At 29.6% G+C, this 19,812-nt stretch overlaps 2 protein-coding genes across 4 annotated transcripts in view; one reads left to right on the top strand and one right to left on the bottom strand.

Annotated features, from left to right (window-relative positions):
- Positions 1-12,081, top strand: part of LOC142327463 (trafficking protein particle complex subunit 13) — a 59,887-nt gene extending 47,806 nt beyond the window's left edge. Inside the window, exons 6-10 of one of the 2 annotated variants that reach the window (XM_075370562.1) lie at positions 480-576; positions 5,367-5,593; positions 10,471-10,571; positions 11,028-11,175; positions 11,258-12,081. In XM_075370562.1, coding sequence (XP_075226677.1) covers positions 480-576; positions 5,367-5,593; positions 10,471-10,571; positions 11,028-11,175; positions 11,258-11,353 — 669 coding nt within the window. In that variant the 3' untranslated portion in view covers positions 11,354-12,081. The remainder of the gene's footprint in view (positions 1-479; positions 577-5,366; positions 5,594-10,470; positions 10,572-11,027; positions 11,176-11,257) is intronic. The other variant, XM_075370563.1, reaches the window with a different exon arrangement.
- A 44-nt stretch (positions 12,082-12,125) lies between these two features.
- On the bottom strand, positions 12,126-19,812 carry LOC142327465 (regucalcin-like). 2 transcript variants are annotated; one of them, XM_075370564.1, is made up of 7 exons: positions 19,657-19,812; positions 18,086-18,160; positions 17,048-17,220; positions 15,183-15,392; positions 13,669-13,908; positions 12,902-13,014; positions 12,126-12,419 (listed from the first exon to the last, which is right to left on the bottom strand). In XM_075370564.1, the coding sequence occupies exons 3-7, from the start codon at positions 17,214-17,216 to the stop codon at positions 12,201-12,203; spliced, it is 951 nt and encodes a 316-aa protein (XP_075226679.1). In that variant the 5' UTR covers positions 17,217-17,220; positions 18,086-18,160; positions 19,657-19,812; the 3' UTR covers positions 12,126-12,200. The 2 variants fall into 2 exon arrangements, with proteins under 2 accessions (XP_075226679.1, XP_075226680.1); XM_075370565.1 differs by having other exon boundaries at positions 19,695-19,809.

The following is a 19,812-nucleotide window of genomic DNA, read 5'->3' as shown; positions in this document are numbered from 1 at the left end:
GTGCTGTTACATGTATTTTAATTAGGAAGATGAAATAGATGAATGATTGGTACTTTAAAAGTACTGCATAATTCTGTTTATACACACACATGTGTGTGTGTGTTTGTATGTCTAAAATGGTACACACAAATATTGTACTACTTAATATTTTATGAGACTTCAATATTGAAATATCATATTTTGCTCTTAAATTACGAAGACTGGTAATAAAGCTGTATGTATGGGAATGGAAATGTAATCTCAAAGGTTTTCTCTTATTCTCTTAAAATTACAAATAAGATGATTGACAATGATCATTTGCGAGTAAAAGTAGTTAGTTCTTTAAAAAGTAATATTTATTTTATATTAATTTTAACATGAAGAATGTTTGACATTCTCATTTTTTATTAGTTTACATTATATACCATTTTTTTATTATTTTATTAAGTGGGTTTTTATTTATTGTTTAAATTTAGATTTTATGTTTTTGTTTTTTCTAGTCTGATGAAGTTTATTTAGAAGCTCAGGTTCAAAATATTACATCAGGCCCAATCAGCTTAGAAAAAGTATCATTGGAATCATCTCATTTATTTACAGGTACTATTATATAATATTCATATAATAACTATTCAATACAATGGAAAATACTTTATTTTGGAATTAATATATATAATGTTATTCATTTTTTTCTGGATTTTTAATGTAATTCTTATTTGCAAATCTGATCCCTGATAAACATTTATTTAAAGTTCTAGCATAAATTTTAAAGGAACAGTCTGTATGCTTAGATAATAAAACACATGAAATTTAAAGAATTTAATTGTTATAATTGGTTTACATCTTCCTGGTTTAAAAAATTATTACAAAACTATTACAATTATATAGTTAGATCAAATGTAGATATAATGACCTATTATTTGTGTAAAAAGGTATAATTCAGTAGTAGAACCTGAAAAAGAAAATATTTTAATCTGTGTTTTAAATATTAATATTGCATTTCAGGATTATTATTAAACTAGATTGTAGGAGAAATAGAATGTTTGATTTTACCGTGAACTGTTAGTTAGGCTCTCTGCTCAGCAACCATCACAGTGAATGTTAACATATTCATTATTAAAAAAAAAAATATTATTATTAAAACGATACATATGCCTCCACCTACACAGTTGATGCACAGTGCATAAAATTATTTCTTCATGATAAATTGCAGTTATTATGTGTATGAGGGCTATTCAGAAAATAACCAAAAAAAATTAATTTCGCGCCAGTGAAATATTTAGTGATGTGCAGTTAGCAGCAATGCATTCTGCATAACCTCCTCTGTAACCACATATTGTTGGATTGTTGATATCTCATTTAGTTTTCGTGTTATTGTTGTGCAACCTGTTTTAACTGTTAGTAGTGATTTTTGTGATTTTCAAGAGCAGTGATACAAAATAAAATTTTACATGAAACTGGGGAAAACTTTCAAAGAACATTTCAACTTTTGAAATAAGCTTACGGAGATGATTTTCTGGGTTGTATGCAATGTTACAAATGGTTTTCACAATTTAAAAGTGGTCATCAGTCAATTAAAGATGACCCTTGACCATGTAGACATTTGACTTGACTACAACTGATCAACTGATGACACCCACGTTCAGAAAATCTATGATCTGGTGTGTGCAAATCGCTGATTGACTGTCAGAAAACTTGCAAAAGAGGTTAGCGTCTCAATTGGATCATCCCATGAGATTTTGACTGAAAAATTGAACACGCATCAAGTTGCAAAGTTTGTTCCTCATTTGATGACCGAACAGAAGAAAGAACATCGAGTGGACATTTGTCAGCAACTTCTTGAACAAGCCAATGATGATGAAACATTTATGCAAAGGATCATACTGGGAGACAAAAGCTGAGTTTATGGTTATAACATTGAGACAAACATTTAATCATCAAAAAATCGTACATTACAAAAATCACTGCTAACACTTAAACATATTGTACTCAAATAACAATAACACGAAAAGTAAACGAGATATCAACAATCCAAGAACATGTGATTATAGAGGAGGTTATACGGAACACATTGCTGCCAACCACACATCACTAAATATCTCCATTGGCGTGTAATTAAAAATGTTCTGTTATATATGTAGTTTTTATATAAATAAAAACTACATATATACATAAAAATCTGTATGTTGTATAATTGAGAATTTTTTTTACTCCCAAAAATATAATATATAAATTTTCAGTAAATCTTGTTTTTATTTACAAACATTTTTTAATGCTTCTGTAGATTTTCAATATCAGGCAGTTATATTTCTGATTCCAGTGTGATTCATTTCAGATGTATGAAGGTCACCTCCACCCTACACTGATTGTATTTATAGGAGCATAACAAATATAAGTAAAACAACTTTATTAATATCATTATTAAAAAAGGCACAGTTACCTTCATTTTAATCAAAACAGATTTATTTTAAAATTTTTATACTATTATTTCTGATGATATAAATTAAACTGCATAATTAACATAAATTTGCTTATAATACTGATAAAAGCTATCAAAGATTTACTCAGTCTCTAAATATATAAAAATTATTGAAAGTCATAAAAAATCTGTAATCTTTAGAAGAAAGTTTATGTAATATAAAATATTTAATATTATGTAAATACAAACAAAAATTCATATAAAAATACAGAATATTTTTATTTCATATTAAATATTGTGTAAATATTTATGAAATATTTACTTTTTTGTAAATATTAAAAATATAATGTAATAAGAGGAAGAGGAACTGAATTAAGATTTTTGTATTGAGAGTTTGGAGACAATAAGATGGACAGATAAAGTAAGGAATGAGAAACTAATGAACAGGGTTAAAGAAGAAACAGCACTTATACAGGAACTACTCTAAAGAAAAGGATACTGGTTAGGATATGTGGTTAGAGGAAGTGGAATCTTGACAGCTGCACTGGAAGGATCAGTAGAAAGAGAAAGGAGGCGAGGAAGAAGAAGGATTATGTTTATAGATTAAAAATTTATAGATTAGATAAAGATTAGAAACTAAAAGGCGTTTATAGATGAGATAAAGATTAGAAACTACAAGGCGATGAATGAGAAGGTTTGGGACAGAAAAAGATGGATGCTGCCAGGAAGAACACCAGTTAATGATCTAAATATTGCTGTAGGTAAATAAATAAATATTTATGAATTCATTATTTACTGAAATATTATGAAATTAATTAGGATTAATGCATTCATCATAAATAAATCCATAAGTATTAGTTGATTTTTTGCAGTGATTAATTTCAATAAAAAATAAGCTCAATTCATTGGGGAAATATCAAGTTAAATTCAAATAAGTTAAAAAACAATTATAAATGAACTATATTATAATATGCAAGAGATGGTTCTTATCTGTATATTATTTTCAAAACTTGGTGATTGAAACCAAGTTTTGAAAAAACTTGGAAACTGAAATACATTAAACTCCAGAATTGCAGGCATATTACAGATTAGTAGCCATTCCATCCTCAGAACTGCAGGTATAGTAGCATGTGTTAAGGAAGTGGCTGTTCAACCAGCTACCAGTGACCCCCAAAGATTAGTATAGTAGGTGATTCAATTACCATGCTAATTGTCAGTGAAAAAAGAGATCAAAACATGAAAATGAGAGGTTGTTGGAAGATAAAATCAGTGCAAAGAGAAAATTGCCTTGAGAGATTTTAGTAGTTTACCATTTTTCCCATAACTATTTCACGATTATTCAATCTTTCAGTAACATATACTCAGTTATGTTAAACAAAATTTTCTTTATAGCTGCTTTATGTAAATTGTGTTATATTTGTTTCTGTTATTATGTATCAGGTGTGGTTAAAAAGTAAGGGTTGATGAGTTATAAATAGCAATTGGTAATACAATGGGTTCACATGCCTGTGCAGTAGCTTTAAATAGTCTATTGGGAAGTAACCACCACATTCCTATCAGTTCATTGTTGTTTGCCTTTGAAAGACAGTGTGTTAAAATGAGTGTGGTATTAATAAATCCTGCCACTTGTGAAGTTCGGTCAGTGATTAGATTTCTAAATTCAAGAGGACATGATGCTGCTGAAATTCACTCAGTTGTGTGAAACATATGGGTCTTTTGCATTAAGTGAAAGGAAAGTGAGGCAATGGTGTCATGAGTTTAAACAAAGCTGTTCAAATGTTCATGACAAATAGAGAAGGGGCTGGACTGATGATCTTGTTGAACGTGTGAATCACTGAAATATAGAAATACTGGAATGGGCACTGCCTATGTCCAACGTGAGTGGAAAACGAACGTGAGACAGATAGATTTAGAGGTATAGTTTTCATTGTCGCACAGTGCAGCGCATGCGCATTGTACCTAACGTACCATCCCTTCAGAAAGTGATTCCATAAAACTTAATTGTAGTTAATATTAAGTGATAAAATCTAAATTCTATTTAATTAATAGAAAAATTTCAATGCTTATGAATATTAAATAAATGTTGAGTTAATCATTGTATCATATAAATGTTTTTATAAAAACTTTCCACGATAACTTGAATTATGAAAGATAACTTGTGATTTGTGATGAGAGAGATCGTCACAAACTTTTTGAATGGACTGTAGACAAAGAGAGATATACCTCTAAATCAGCTTTCTTTGTTGGCACGGATTTCTAACACTAGTGCCCATTCCAGTATTTCTATATTTCAGTGGTGTGAATGCAAAAGTGAGAGAAAATTGTCACTTTATAATTAGCAAACTTTCTCTAGAATTTCCAGAAGTTTCAAAGACAACATTGTTGAGAATCATGACTAGCACTATAAACTGATGATGGGGAATGCTGAGATCAGGAGTTGTTCTTCACGATAACGCACATCCACACACAGCTGCATGCACAACAGAAACAATTCAAAAATTCAGATGGGAGATTTTTGATCATCCCCTTACAGTCTTGATCTCTCGCCCAGTGACTATCATCTCTTCCTACAGCTAAAAAACTGGTTTGCGTTTCAATAATTTGAAGAGAGTGAAGACTAGAAGATCTTGGTGCAAAATTGGCTACAATCCCAGGGGGTGGAATTTTATGCAGTGGGTTTGAAGAAGCTTGTTTCATGATGAAAAGTTTTTGGAACAAAGTGATGATTGTGTAAAATAATAAAGTAAATATGTAAGTATTTGAAACCATTAATAAATTTTTCCTTTTTTCAATAGTTCTCATTTTGTTACCAATTAGCCTTTACTTTTGAATTGTGCCTCGCATATTATTATAAGAAATTAATTAAAATTGTAAGCAAGTAAAATTAATTGTTTTGTTGTGCTATTTCATAATTGATATATTACTAGCAATTGATTTTAAACACTTTTATTATTATTTTTTTAAATTTCAGTAAATGCATTGAATACAAATGAAGATGAAAGTTCGGTATTTGGTCACGTGAATGTAATGCCTCCTGGTGCATCAAGGCAATTTTTATATTGTTTAAGTCCACAGCCATCATTAACATCTGATATAAAGCTACTTAGTGGTGCTACAAATATAGGAAAATTAGACATTGTTTGGAGGTCAAATCTTGGTGAGCGGGGACGTTTACAAACTAGTCAATTACAGAGAATTGTAAGTTTTTTAAGTTTATTGTTGCTACTGTTTTAATATATTTTTCTTTTGTGATTAGCCATGCATTTTGGTTGTCATATAACTAATTCCCATTCTTTTTAGATTTTTCTACAAGGTTATATTTTTTTTTTTTCGAGGAGGCCTGTAGAGGACCACAGATATAATTTTAATTCCTTCTGTTCTGATTTTCCTTCTTTCTCCCCCAAAATTCTTTCATTCTTTCACTATGCTGTGTTTTTTCTTCTTCTATCCAGCACATGCACTGTCTTTTTTTTTTGCATTCACAAGAATATCTAGTATGTGGATTTTTTCTCAAAATTTTTTCCTAACTGATAATCCTTTTTTTTTCTATCTTTGCTTTATTTTAGGTCTTCCTTTACTTATCCTTTATGTATGGAGGTGAACTTTTATATTTCAAAAATTTATCAAAATATTTTTTGTTCAATATTTATTTATTTGCCACATTTTACAACATTATTAAATGCACAATAATTAACAATATATTACAAATAAGAAAGAAAATAATATTAAAAATAATATCTTTAACGATGTGGGCGTTGCCAGCAAAGCAAAGCTAGTGCCAGCAATGAGTACAGTTTAAGTAAAGAAAAAAAAGAAAAGCCAGTACCTACTTTACAAATATAAAAAAAAATTACTATTGCTGATTTGATTATTGTTTAGACGAAGTAAAACTAAAAGAGGTGATTTATCCATTTTTATGTATTTAATCATGTAAATGAATGATATATTAAAAATAAATATTATATTAGCACAAATATGTAAAATTATTGTTGATTTCTCTGCAAATACATACAGCTTGCATGGGGTTAATAAATATAGTGTTGAGAAAATATTGTTACATTTAACCCATCCTACAATTTGTTTACAATAGAATTAGTAATTTTTTTTTCAGTGAAACTGCTTCAGAGTAAGATTCATTAAGTTGTTACAAATGTAAGAAACTTTTCTTTTGCACACAGTTAAGTCAGTGCAAGGAACAACATATTTACATAAAGGTTACAAGTTATATGTGGTATTATGAGAATTAAAAATGTGTGTCTATTTTAATTTATATATGTTATTAAATTCCTTAAGTAGAGTTGTTTGATGATTATAACATTGAATTCAATAAAAAGTTTTTTGCTGGGATGAAATCTTGGTCTAACAAGTGCTGCTTTAATTCAATTTTTTGTATTATAAATATTTTATTAAGATGCATGACAAAAGTGCCACCCATGCTTTTATTCCATACTGGAGCACAGATTGTGTAATAAATGCAGAATAATTTTTTTTTATAATTTTATCTTTCAGTCCTTTAATTTTATAAAATTAAAAAATTAGGTATTTTAAGTTTTGACAAGTGTTTAATGTGCTTATCCCATTGTAGATATGGGTCAAAGAAAATTCCTAAGTAATTTAATTTAGAATGACAGTATGCTGATTAAGCCATGATTTTACTGTCATAAATACCATTTCAGCATTATAAGTAACGTCTTTCCAAGAAGAACCACTAAACACCAAAGTCATCAGTGAATGAAATAATATTACATCCTACCAACTTTAATTTAATTAAATTATTAATGTAAATTAGAAATTGTATTATTAGTTACAAAACAGTGCCCTGAGGTAGTACGAATTGTGTTAAATACTTTTTGCTAGTTTTTTCTTGTAATAAAAGAAACTGAATTCTGTTTTTAAAATAGCTGGCAAACAACTTTAATGATATTCCATGAAAACCTACGTCATCTAATTTTTCCAATAGTATTGAGTGTGGGACATTATCAAAAGCTCTACCTAATCTAAAAAATATTGCTGAAGTTTTTATTTTTTGTAAAATTATTAACTAAGATATTTTCACAAATTTGGTTGTAGCATCAGTGCTTAAATTTTTTGAAATCCAAATTCCTTGTTTTGTGTCATTTTAAATTTATTTAGGTATTTAACCACTAGGATGTTAATTATGTTCACCATAATTTTTGATAAGTTACTTATATTCTATTCAGTTAGCTTATAGTGTTATGTTTTTTTTACAGTTTTTCCATTCCTGCTGGCCTGTTTTATTGATGGCTTTTAAGCAGAAATTTTTAACATCAGATATTTTAAAAACAATATTCTCTGACACTATGTAACTTTTGATTTGTTCCCAAATTAACTCAATTGGGTTGAGTACACAATGATAGGGAGGTAATTGAAGCATGGTGTTACCATTGGATCTTGTTAACTCATCAATTTTATACAGACTAAAATTAATTTTAATATGTGAAACCCTTTGCAATAATTGCACCTAAGTTCATCCTCTTCAAAAATCACTGTTTTCAAACTAAATCACATTTTGATATCCTTTTTCCAAGACATGGCTGGAATTCGTTCCTTTTTACATGACTGATAAGGTTTTGTCTAAGTCAATAACCAAATTATCTTTCCAGAGGAGATAACCCATCACTAAACCATTTTTAATAAATAAAGTTGGTGTACTTTTTTTATGAATCAAATTTTTATCTAAATTGTCAACTTTTTTCTTCAATTTACTTTCGGAATTTTTTTTTTTTTTTGGAGACCGTAATTCATTAGTAAATTTATACTCGCAAATTATGTTGTACACTGAAGCAGCACAACTTCCACATATGTTAGCAGCTTTATTAACAACATCAGAAATCAGCACTGTTGGATTACTTTGTAATTCTCTTTTGTAAGTATTTCAAATGATGTGTTTTTCTATACGACTAAGGGATTTTCCTGTGGCCTTTTTTTTCCGGAGGGGATATCAATAATTGGGCACTACACACATGTTCCAGTAAATTTAAAAAATTGCATATACTGGTATATTAACTTTAAATAAAATTAGAGTAAATATAAATAAGTAACAAACACTAAAATTGAACAAGAGAACAAAAGAGTGACCGTATGAAAGGATCAAGGATTTTAATAGAACTGAAAGACTTAATATTATAAATTTATAAACTGTCACCAAATGGCTTCGATGACACATATCACCTTATAACCTTACGGTAGCCCTGAATAGGATGTTTCATTGTAATTTATAATCTTTGGTAGCTTTGAAAAGGGTTGTTTTTGACGACTCATAATTTATAACCTTGTGGTAGCCCTGAAAAGGGCCATTTTTTGTGATAGCTCTGAGAAGAGCTGTTGGGTTCGGAAGCTAGTCTCCAGCGAAGTCAGCTTGGCTGTAGTTGGGGAGTGCGGCTTGTCCATTGAAATCAGACCAGGCTTCCCTTCAGCAGTTGGGCCCCCACTACAGTGTGGCAGTTGTGGCCCCCATACCCCCGCAGTGTCAAGTCGATGTTAGTCATCTTTTGCTGACGTGGCCAAGGTGGTTCTCCCTGAGCGATTCCACGATGGACTGGCTCCTGCTGCTGAGTCTGCCGGCCAAGGCGATTGAAGCGAGCTGGAGTGGAAAGGTAGTGTCCGCATCCGGCGGCTCCCTCGGCAGGCCAGCCAGGCCTGCTGCTTCAGCAGGGATGTTGGCATTTGCTGGGAGGTCCACGTTAAAGCAGCTAGGGAACTTCTTCTGTCTTCTTCCATTTTCTTCTTCTTCTTGGTCTTCTCGGTCTTCTCCAGGTGGTGGATGATGATGAATTGAAAATTCACTCTCATGAATGTTCTTTTATTGGAACCTGAGAGTGGTGGGGCCACAGCGCTGCTATGGTAGGAGAACTGTGCAGTCATCTATGCGGCAGGAGTGATGCTTGTGTAAGCACGTACATGTACTGTGCTCCTGCTGACATCTGAGCTGCTACCGTTGCCGTCAGCCAATATTAAGTTCAGCATGTATGTGGTAACAAAATGTTTGATTACATGAGTACTATATGACTAATTAATTATACAGCGATTGATATGAGTAATGATTATTGTGTTGTATATAGATACGACCGCGTAGTTAATTGGCACTGATATAAGGGATGTAAACGCAATGTTTGTTTAGTCTTCACTCTACAAGCTTATATGATGGTAATTGTGACCAGATTTGAATAAAGGAATCACATTTGCAACTTTAAAATCAAATGAAAAGTAGCCAATTTGAAAACAGTTATTCATTATAAACATAAAGCTTTTTTCAATAAAGAGCACTATGTTTTCAAACGTACCTTGTTTATCTTATCAACATCAGAAGGTGATTTCATTTTTAGTGAGTTAATTATTTGAATGATTTCATTTTATCCTGAGGTTTCATTCAAAATGAATGAATTCAGCAGGATTAAGTTTTTTAAGTATCAATCCGATAAAGTTTTCTGACTGAAAGTTCATATTTTCAAGAATATAAGATTTTAAATCTTTTAACTGCATTAAGCTAAGGTATTCATTAGAAACTTTCCCATCCTGATTGATGGCAATATTTTGATTTCTATTAAATTTTGTAAGTAAATTATTAATAGGGCTTTGTTACTAAAATATTAAACTCTCTGAAAACAAAAATTAATGTAGGGTTTAATTTATTTTAAATTAGTCTTTCAGAACCTAACTTTTAATTCTTTTATTTACTAATTAATTCCACATGAATTTTTTTTTAAATTTAAGAAGAAAGTCAAGAATTGAGTACTTTTCTATGATTAAGGTACTGAAATAAAGAATTATAGTTTGGCTGCATCTTTATTTAAATCATCTTCTTAATATTATTGCTATTATTTTTTATTGATAACTTACTAATTGTTCATTCTGCTTTAAATAAGGTAGTAATTAGTTAATTATAAGGTAGTTGTTAATAAGGTAGTATGATAAAGTTAATTACTTTTGTAATTAACTTTTGTTATAAGTCATCAATACTTTGTTCTATTTAATTGTTAAAAAAATTATTTAACTTTTCTATTTAATTAGTATAGTTTTATATTATTATTATAATAGTTATAATTTTTTTTCAGGTTCCTGATTATGGTGATATAAGACTATCAATACAAGAATTGCCAAACATTGTACAAATAGAAAAACCATTTGAATTTCTTTGCAGGATCATTAATACATGGTAAATTTAAATAAATTAAGTTTTATCATGGAACTAGGTCATCATAATGGGATAATACTTGCTTTATATTAAGATAACAGCTAAAACTTTTCATCACACACACATTATATATATAATAAGAATGCTGCCATCATAATTAAGTTTATGTTTAATTATCATAAGAAAGCTACTTATTAAAGAAGAAAATTTCAACATATGAATATAAAAAACAAAGTTTACAGATGATTCAAATAGACCTTGGAACACCTAAAAAGTGTAACTTGCTTGGTATGAGTTAATACTTTAACATTTTAAATGCAAATCAACTATATATTGTTTGTTCAACCTTCAACCTGTTTTGCAGGTTGTATACAACTGCATATGGGGTCCTGGATGATCCTTCTGTATATTCCATCATATTTTTTACTTTGGGGTATAGGGGGAATCATACAATTATATTCTCATCTTTTGTTGCAGCGATAGGTCAATGGATTTAGTATTGGGCCTTGAACCTTGTACTGGTTTAGCATGGTGTTCAGTTTCGGGTAGACAGATGGGTAAATTGGAACCTGGAAAATCTCTTCACTTACCACTTTGTGTTATTCCACTTGCTACTGGACTGCAGGTAAATTTTATTACTGATGAAAATTTTATTTTTGTTTTTGTAAAGTGAAAACAATTTGTAAATGTAATTTTTCTGTTCGCAGAATATTTCTGGGATCAGGTTAAAAGATGTCTCTCTGAAACGTACATACGATTACGATGAATTGGCCCAAATATACGTCACACAAGAAGTTCAATAATTGTGTTTTTTTGTCTAATATATGTATTAAATTATTTTCTCTGGTTATAATATATGTATTATATTTTCTTTCTTTTCTCTTATTTTTCGTAACTTTTATGCACCACTAAGGAGAGCCGGAGAGCCACTATTAAGAGGAAGAGATGTATGATTATGTTTACCAAAGTTAATTTCCTCCTACCCAAGTTAATTTTCAGTTCCTGAATGTTTTTTGTCTGTAATGTATGTATTAAATTATTTTCTCTGGTTTATAATAATAGTTCTCTAGTGCTTTTTGCCTTTGCCAACTCTCAATTATATCACTAAAGGAGAGAGCCACTCTCTAAACAGTGCATCCATCATCAATGCTGCATTGACTGTATGTATTTAAATTTTTATGAATTTGTATGTATTTAAATTTTTATTAATTTTTAGGTATTTTAAATTTTTATTATTTTTTTTTTTTTAAGTTAATTTTCAGTTCCTGAAAATCTGTTTATTATATCAGATTGTTTGAAAGCTAATGTCTAACTCACAAGCTTTTTGTATTACTTTTTGTTCACACTCTTATGAGATCAGTTTCTTGAAATAAAAATGATTTGTTGTATAAATTATATAATTTATTTTAAATTACAATTTTATCTTCAGTTATGATCAACAACATTTCCTTTATAATTTATTACCACTAACTTGTGATATTAAATAAATACAATTTTGAATTTTGAGTAAACAAATATTAAATAAATACAATTTTGAATTTTGAGTAAACAAATATTAAATAAATACAAAATAAATACTTCAATTTTGAGTTTATTTAACTACCCTTATGCTTATTTAAAAATTTTACTAGTATAATACTTCATCATATTTTATATGACTGCATTTCTATTTGGAAATCCTTTTACTCCTAAGCCAGTTACTTGAAAAACACATCCTGCATTTGGTAAAGATGGATCTGGTTCAGAACATCCAGTTGTTACAAATAGAATATCATTTTGTGGTCCACCCCAGCAGACTGATGTCACTTCTTTAGCTGGTATTGGTATGGTATTGATCAACTGAGCTGTATTTGGATCAATAACAAGTACCTGAAAGTTAAAAACATTAATACAAATATGTGTTTAAGGCAACTGAAATTTTTTTGTATTTTTTGTTAAAAGAATCATTAACAAGGTTCATCAGGAAAATCAAAATTGTAATGTAATGAATGTTACTTCAGTTTGTATCAAACTGATTTACTACGCCAGCTACTAATAAATTATTAGTTAACTGGTATAATAAAGCAGTTGTGGTTGAATTACATTTAATTTTGGTGGTAGTGATTTATGGTGTATAACATTTAGTTCTTTGGATAAGGCCTAATAAGCTTGTTGCATAAACATTTTTTTTCTATAAGGTAAATTGTAAAAATCTAAGCTTATAACTTAAAAATCAGTTTAAATTTAATAAAAAAAAAATTATGCAATATATAAATTTTATATTATATACTCATAGCTATTTATAATAGCTCAGCTGTATACAAAGTTTAGTACTACAGTGAAAAATTGGTTTTATTGTAAAGTTTTCTTACCGAACCGCCTAAATAATTTGCTATGTAGAGATGTCCACAGCAGCTTAAGGTCATTCCATCCAGTACTCCTTTTATATTATTTTCTTTTAGATCAAATATTGGTTTAGGATTGCCTGAAAAATATTGGGAGTTTTTAAAATGTATGAGTTATAAAATGTACACTTAATTTGAAATGTTATTGTAAATAATTATTTGGTCAGAAATCTAATCACTATTTCAATTTGATTTTGCATTTTCTGTGGGATCTATCCTCAGAAAGTTACTTCTTTCTGCCAAAATCTTCAAGTTACATATCAGCATGGCTTCCTCACCAAGATGGTGTGTATGCTCTACAATGCAAACAAATCTTCACATTGCTCGAAATGTTACAGTTTATAGGAGACCATCCTCCATGATAGAAATTAGAAACATATAGAAACATGGCAGAATTATAAGACCATCCTCCATACAGTCAATCTAATGCCATTTCTTTGCACTGAATGAATTTTGGCAGAAAATGCTAGTACAGACCAGTGATTACCTAAGTAGCTGGTTCAAGGAACAGACCAGTTTGTTTTTTTCTTTATTGTTATTGAAATTCAAATACTGAAAAAATTGGTAGTGAAATAACCTTAAGATGAATTTTAGTCAAAAGTTGGATTCATTTGATTCAATCAGGTTGTGGTCAATCTTGTAGAAAAAAAAAGGTTTGTGGGTTTTATATCTGGCATTGAAAGGGATAAAAGATAGTAAAAGTAAATAAAGTAGGTATGAAACTGTAAACTTACAGATTTTTCCAGCATCATGACAGTAGTCAAAAACTTCTAATACCCTTTTTGCTGAATCTGCGTAGAAGAATTTTTTATTATCACTACTCCATTCCAAACCATTGGAAACAGAAACACCATTTAATACCTTATTAAATGCACGGCAGTCTTTTAACAAGTATAAACCTGCAACTCCTTGTTCAAATGTTAGTTCATCTTCAGGAGCACCTTCTGCTGGTGGTAACTTTCGTCCTGTGGTTCCTAAAATTAAATCATGAAAATGCAGTTTAAAACTATATATAATTATAATTACTATACAACAATGCAATTTCATTTTACTAATTTCTGTAAACCACCAAATCAGTTACACTTTATTCAGTACTACTTCAACTAGTTCTTTCGCATTAATAATGTACTTCACTTATTGCTCAGTCATTTAACTGGACAGTACTGAAGGTGGAATATGCTTATTTTCAATATCAGTTTATTTTCATAGCAAAGGTGTAAAAAGCTATTTTACCGACTATAGTAATATTAATTTTTTTTGTAGTAATTTTTATTGTTATTCTCTAAATGGAGGCTGTCATGATTTTTCAGCCTCATTTTCTAACCTTATTAAACCCCTTAATTTAAAGTTACATTGCTTCTTTACATTGATACCATTTTTTTTCTTTAGAAAAGATTGTTTTTTCCTCAAGACATTCAGCTTCTTTCACATTGCATTCCCATGAAGTTTACTACTTTAACATGTACACAAAGATTGTTTCCTATATGTATTAATTTTTATACATCTTTTCTAGTTTTTAGGTACAGTAAACTACTTCAGTTTTTATGTTTATTTACTTTGTATTGAATGTACTGTCTTATCAAATTCATGGGTCTTTACGCATTCATTTTTAAAGGTTGGTACTGTTTGTGTATTGTATACAAGTATGTACAATGTAATATTTGTGGCATGTCAAGCTTTATTTCATTCTGCTTTTCCTACTGCATATTTCAGCATAAAGTAACAAGTAAAAACGCTGCTTGATTTTTATTTCTATCTTAATTCAGCCATCCTTTGTAATTTCTACCCAATTAATACAACTATATAACTATGTTCTGTTTCACCTCTTAATTCCTAATTAATCTTTCTGTTTCATCACTTTTTAAAGTTAGACTGATGTTTTAAAGTTCTAAAATCATCCAAAAGAATCTGTCATTCTTTCTTCTGATAGTTGCTCCACTCAACTGCAACCTAATTCTTTTAGAAATATTTTATCCATTATACATTTTAAAATTTTTACTTCAGATCTATAGTTATGTCAGTTTATTGTTCTTGAACTCACCTTATAAAATTAGTCAATGCCATAATGGTTACCCCACCATTATTTTCCTGAAACCTAATTGTCAACCTTTCAACCAAATTTTCTACCGATTAGCAAGTAAACATGCTCTAAACTATGGTATTAAATATCCCAAGGCAATGAAATAGTTCACTCGCTATCTTTTTTATTTCAATTTATAAATAGTACAGATATAGTCTGTTCTTTTACCTGCCCACAATCGACCTTTTGGATCAACCTTTCCATTGTTAATTCTGTTTGTGTTGTCACGTGGCTCTAAACTTTGAAAAACTTTTGGTTCAGATGTTTTGTTCAGTTCTCCATCCCATTTTATTCTTGCTAAATCATTTTTCATACTTATTATAAAGGTTTCTTTCTCTCCTTCGACTGGGACTATGATTGCCAGAGGTTGTGAAGTTCCTGTAACAAAGTCATGAGATGTGAATATGTTTTTAACTATAGAAAATAAAGTCAAAATAAAAAGATAAGATGTTCTTAGTTTTATTACGATTTTTAGAGTTTTGAGTTGCTCAGATAATTCATATACAGTTGATCTAATCATCTGTATAAAATAAAGATATAAATAAATATAAATTATTATTATTTATAAATAATATAAATTTCTGAAGATTATGATTTTAATTTAACAAAACCCAAACATTGAATTACAGCTCTGATTAACATTTAGCCCCTTATACACTGTTCTCAGCACATTCAAAGGTGCCGTATGTCAAATTCTAACTAGTACCACTGCGAAATTGCTAATTTTTTTGCATAAAATTTTATACAAAAACACTTTTTTAATCATAATGGAATGGATGAGCCTGTTGTGATTGCCATAAATTTTCTCATATTGTGAAATTAAACTGGACACAGCCACCCCTTATTTCCTTCTCAAGATTGATTTTCACATAATACTTGATTTTATCACAGCAACTCCCAAAAACTCAATTTTGCATAAATAAGGTCACAAAATGAAATTGATTCTATGAGTTTTACCACAGAAGTGGATATTTAGTTTAGGAGTGGGAATTTGGTTAATTCCAATGTTGCAAAATTTAGCTTTCAATGTATTTTATCATATTCTTTTCTGCAGCATTACTAATACAAATGTAGCCGCCAATGGCAATAAGTGGATCTTGATTCCATGTAAATTGCTTTAAATGTTCTTCAAAAATAAATCTCTTGCTTCAAGGAGAAAAATGGAGGTCAGAAATTGTTACAACAAGGGAAAACATTCCTTGCCCTAACCATCATTAATTTCTGTTTTCCATAGCTTCCCTGCAGGGAACGATTCAAAGCAATCAGCTTATGTCGCAAAATGTTTTGCATACTTGTATTCCTTATCGTAGTTCAAATGTATGAGACACTACACATTACCATGAGAAACCCTTTGTGAAGTGTAGTACAACATGTGTTTGAATCAATGTGGGACTGTTTTGATGTATTTCTTCCCTGTGAATAGCACAGTGGGTCTACACAATGCTTCAGGGGCTTTGCTTTAAATGAAAGCCTGCAATCTTCCATAAAGCCAGATATAAAACTTAGCACCACCAGTACAGTTCTGTTTTCAAATAAAGTATCAAGCTGAAAGTTAAATTCCTTCACTTTTTTAGTTTTCAATCAATCATTTAGTCCCTTTGCTATGAGTGTGTTCCAGCTGACTTATTTGACAAATTAAATGAAAGTAGCTTGTGTCTCACACAATTTCCAATTCTATGTGCTCCCTTGTAAGATGCTAGCAAAGCATTTCTTGGTACTGGTGATGCCTGTATCATGCACTCTGGTGGCAAGACTTTCATACTCTGAAAATAATGTTGGCCTCTTTCAACTTAGCTCCAATGACTTGGGAGCAATTTTATGCTACTTCACACTTTCTATTGGTTGATGTGTACTTTATTTTCCACTCACAATGCTTACTGCTGTTTTGTAAAAATACATATGAGAATGCATATGCATATAAAAAATGCATATTAGAAAAATACTCTTAAATTTCCCTTCATCACAACATTTTCAGTTTATTTATATAACATTTATGTAGTAAATTTGATCTGTAATAATGTAAACAAACTTACCAGATCCAACTAAAGCACTATGAACATTTTGATTAGTTGGTGTGTAGGAATGTACATTTCCTTGAAACATATCAACAAAGTAGAGACGTTCAGAAGCACTATCCCAGACAGGACCCTTACCAAGATTGATCTTGTGAGTTATAGGTTCAACATTTATTGGACTAGACATCTTTCTGGAAAAAGTATTTAAAAAAATATGTAAAATTGATTCAGAATTATTTTTTTAATTTTACGATTGGGAGTCTGCAGCTAAATTGAGGGGCTGTTGACATACAGGGTTGTTTGTGTTAAATCGTAATTGTCACTTTTTACATCAATTACAAATACCAATTTTACATGTTTGTAATTGTGGTAACTTGAAAGTTACTAAATCCTGTTGAATAGTCCCCTCAGTTTATATTTTAGAACTAATTCCACTATTAATTTTCAGAAAAGGCATAATTATATTATCACTGTTTTAACATACAAAAAGCTACACAAACACCTAGAGATTTTAAGCATTACAATGAATAAATTTAATAGTTGTTACTTTTACATTATTTATGTTTTATGTGCATACTTTATAATGTAGTTGTGTGATAAATAGGAGACACCTGGTTCAATCTGGTTTCAAAACTTTTAATCTTTTAGGTGTAAACACTAGACAAACTATTACATAATTGTGAATAATACTGAATGGACTTCTAAGTTAACATTCAAATTGCAAATAAAAATGCCATAGAGAACCATAATTCAAAAAGTTGCAATGCACTTTAAAATCTTTATTAAAGAAGAATGCCTTAAATTTATTAAGGCAACATCACAAATCAATAAACAATTCAATAAAAGTGGATGCTCATCAAATCTCGCTTTCATTTTTAGACTATCCTAAATACTTGTTCAACCCTCTTAATTATTGTCCCATTTACATAATTTCAATCGAACTAAATAGTGTACAATAGCTACCAATCATTTTGCTGCTAAAGTAGATTTATTTACACCAATAAAAGCTATATTAATGGTTATTTACACCAATAAAAATGAATTGCTTTATCTTACCTTAAATTTTAATTCAAATTTAGAATCTTAAAAGTTTACTCTGCCAATCAAATTTATGTCAAGACACCTACACACCTGAAATCAAAAGCAATGAATTTGCTTAAAAAAATGTAGAATACATCCAGCAGGATAATGTTAAATAAAGGTGTGTGTGTATGTATAGAGTTCTATTTCCATTGAAAAGAAAATACTGCCTGGGTATATCCCCCACACATCATGCCTACATACTGGCTTTTTGGGTCATTGTTCTCAGCAGGATCTGACCAAGAATAAGGAAAAGTTTTATTTGAGAAAAGCTCTGCCTACAAATCTGCTGCAGAAATAAAAATTCCCTCTAGATAGCTGGCTGGTAGCAATGACTTATCCTGCTTATAATATCTATGAATGCTTCTATTATTGATTCACTTAAAACATTTAACAACTATAAACCAGATTTATAGGAGAGACTATTTGATAAGATGACCAAAGGTAAGATAGTTTCAATTATGCAAATGATGTATGAAAAAGATGGGAGTGGTATTGCGAAAAACCAGGTCAAGCAACAAATGGTTTAATTAACAATGATGAAAAATATAAAATCAATGCTGCTAATAACAGTCAGCAAAACTGTAAGCTTTATCATGTGTAATCTTTCTATAAGTTGAACCACTTAATTGTTCCAAGTTGTGACAAAAGTAAAGATCTTTTATATCTGAAAGCCCACATTTCAAAAAATTTCTGCTTCTTGTTCAGTGTATACAAAAATGTGCTAATATTCAGTTAATGTTAGTGTGCTAATCTTGTAGCACACCTGGGATGAACATCCCATTGTAGCACACAAAAAACAAGATATATGTTTGTTAAAATGGTTGATGATCAAATAATTTTACTTTGAAAATTAAAAGTAAAATTTAATTATAAATTAGATAATTATAAAATAAAATATTGGAGATTTAATTAATGAAATAGGTTTATATGTTCAATTTTAGAAATTAATTTGGTACTACTTTATGCAGTCTACCAGTACAGTCATGTGTATTATATACCCCTTATGTATTGTAATTTGTTTATTAATTATATAATTTGTGTAATGTTAATTAAACAAAGTTAGCAAACTTGCTAACCTTACGTTTACACTCACCAACCTCAAAATTATATTACATAGATAATATATACGATTTGTATATAATTTATAATATTAGTTTAAAATAAAATAGGTGGAATGATGCATAAGTTATGTAGTATGAGAGACTGTCCTATTAGTATATAGTAAGACAGGATTTCATCCAGTTGGATGTAAAATAAAAATATAAATTTTGATTTTTTGGTATAATTTTGCAGAGTAGTATAGCACATGCTCAAAATTGCATTAAAGGTTTTCAATAAAACTTATCAAAAGTTATTTTATGAATTTGATCTTTGATTAAGCCTGTTGTAATTAGTTACAATAAAATACACAAATTGTGACAGTTTCAACAATCTTAAAGTTAATGTTAACAAATGCAGAAAAATGGTTCTACTTTTTTCATTTCACAATTACAAAAATAAAGATATTACAGTCAACAAGATTAAAAACATTTAGAAAAATTTACCTGTATCTTGCTAAATATTTTTGTACTAGAAATCTACTTATGTGTTTATGATAAACTTTCACTTAATGCTAACAATTTATATAACAGCATTTTTTATACACAAGATTTTTTTATTTGTGATAATACTGTGCATTATTGCTCTATGTTTTATTGTTT

The sequence above is a fragment of the Lycorma delicatula genome, chromosome 7 (assembly GCF_047948215.1).
Source record: "Lycorma delicatula isolate Av1 chromosome 7, ASM4794821v1, whole genome shotgun sequence".
Classification (NCBI taxonomy): Eukaryota; Metazoa; Arthropoda; class Insecta; order Hemiptera; family Fulgoridae; genus Lycorma; species Lycorma delicatula.
This window is presented reverse-complemented; position numbering and strand designations above follow the sequence as displayed.

Bases quoted from the DNA above. Each gene is read 5' to 3' on its own strand.
- LOC142327465 (XM_075370564.1), bottom strand. From the start codon at position 17,216: ATGTCTAGTCCAATAAATGTTGAACCTATAACTCACAAGATCAATCTT. The intron at 15,393-17,047 runs GTAAGTTTGTTT...ACTTTGTTACAG, and splicing joins TAGTGCTTTAGTTGGATCTG to GAACTTCACAACCTCTGGCA. The intron at 13,015-13,668 runs GTAAGTTTACAG...AATATTTTTCAG, and splicing joins TCATGATGCTGGAAAAATCT to GCAATCCTAAACCAATATTT.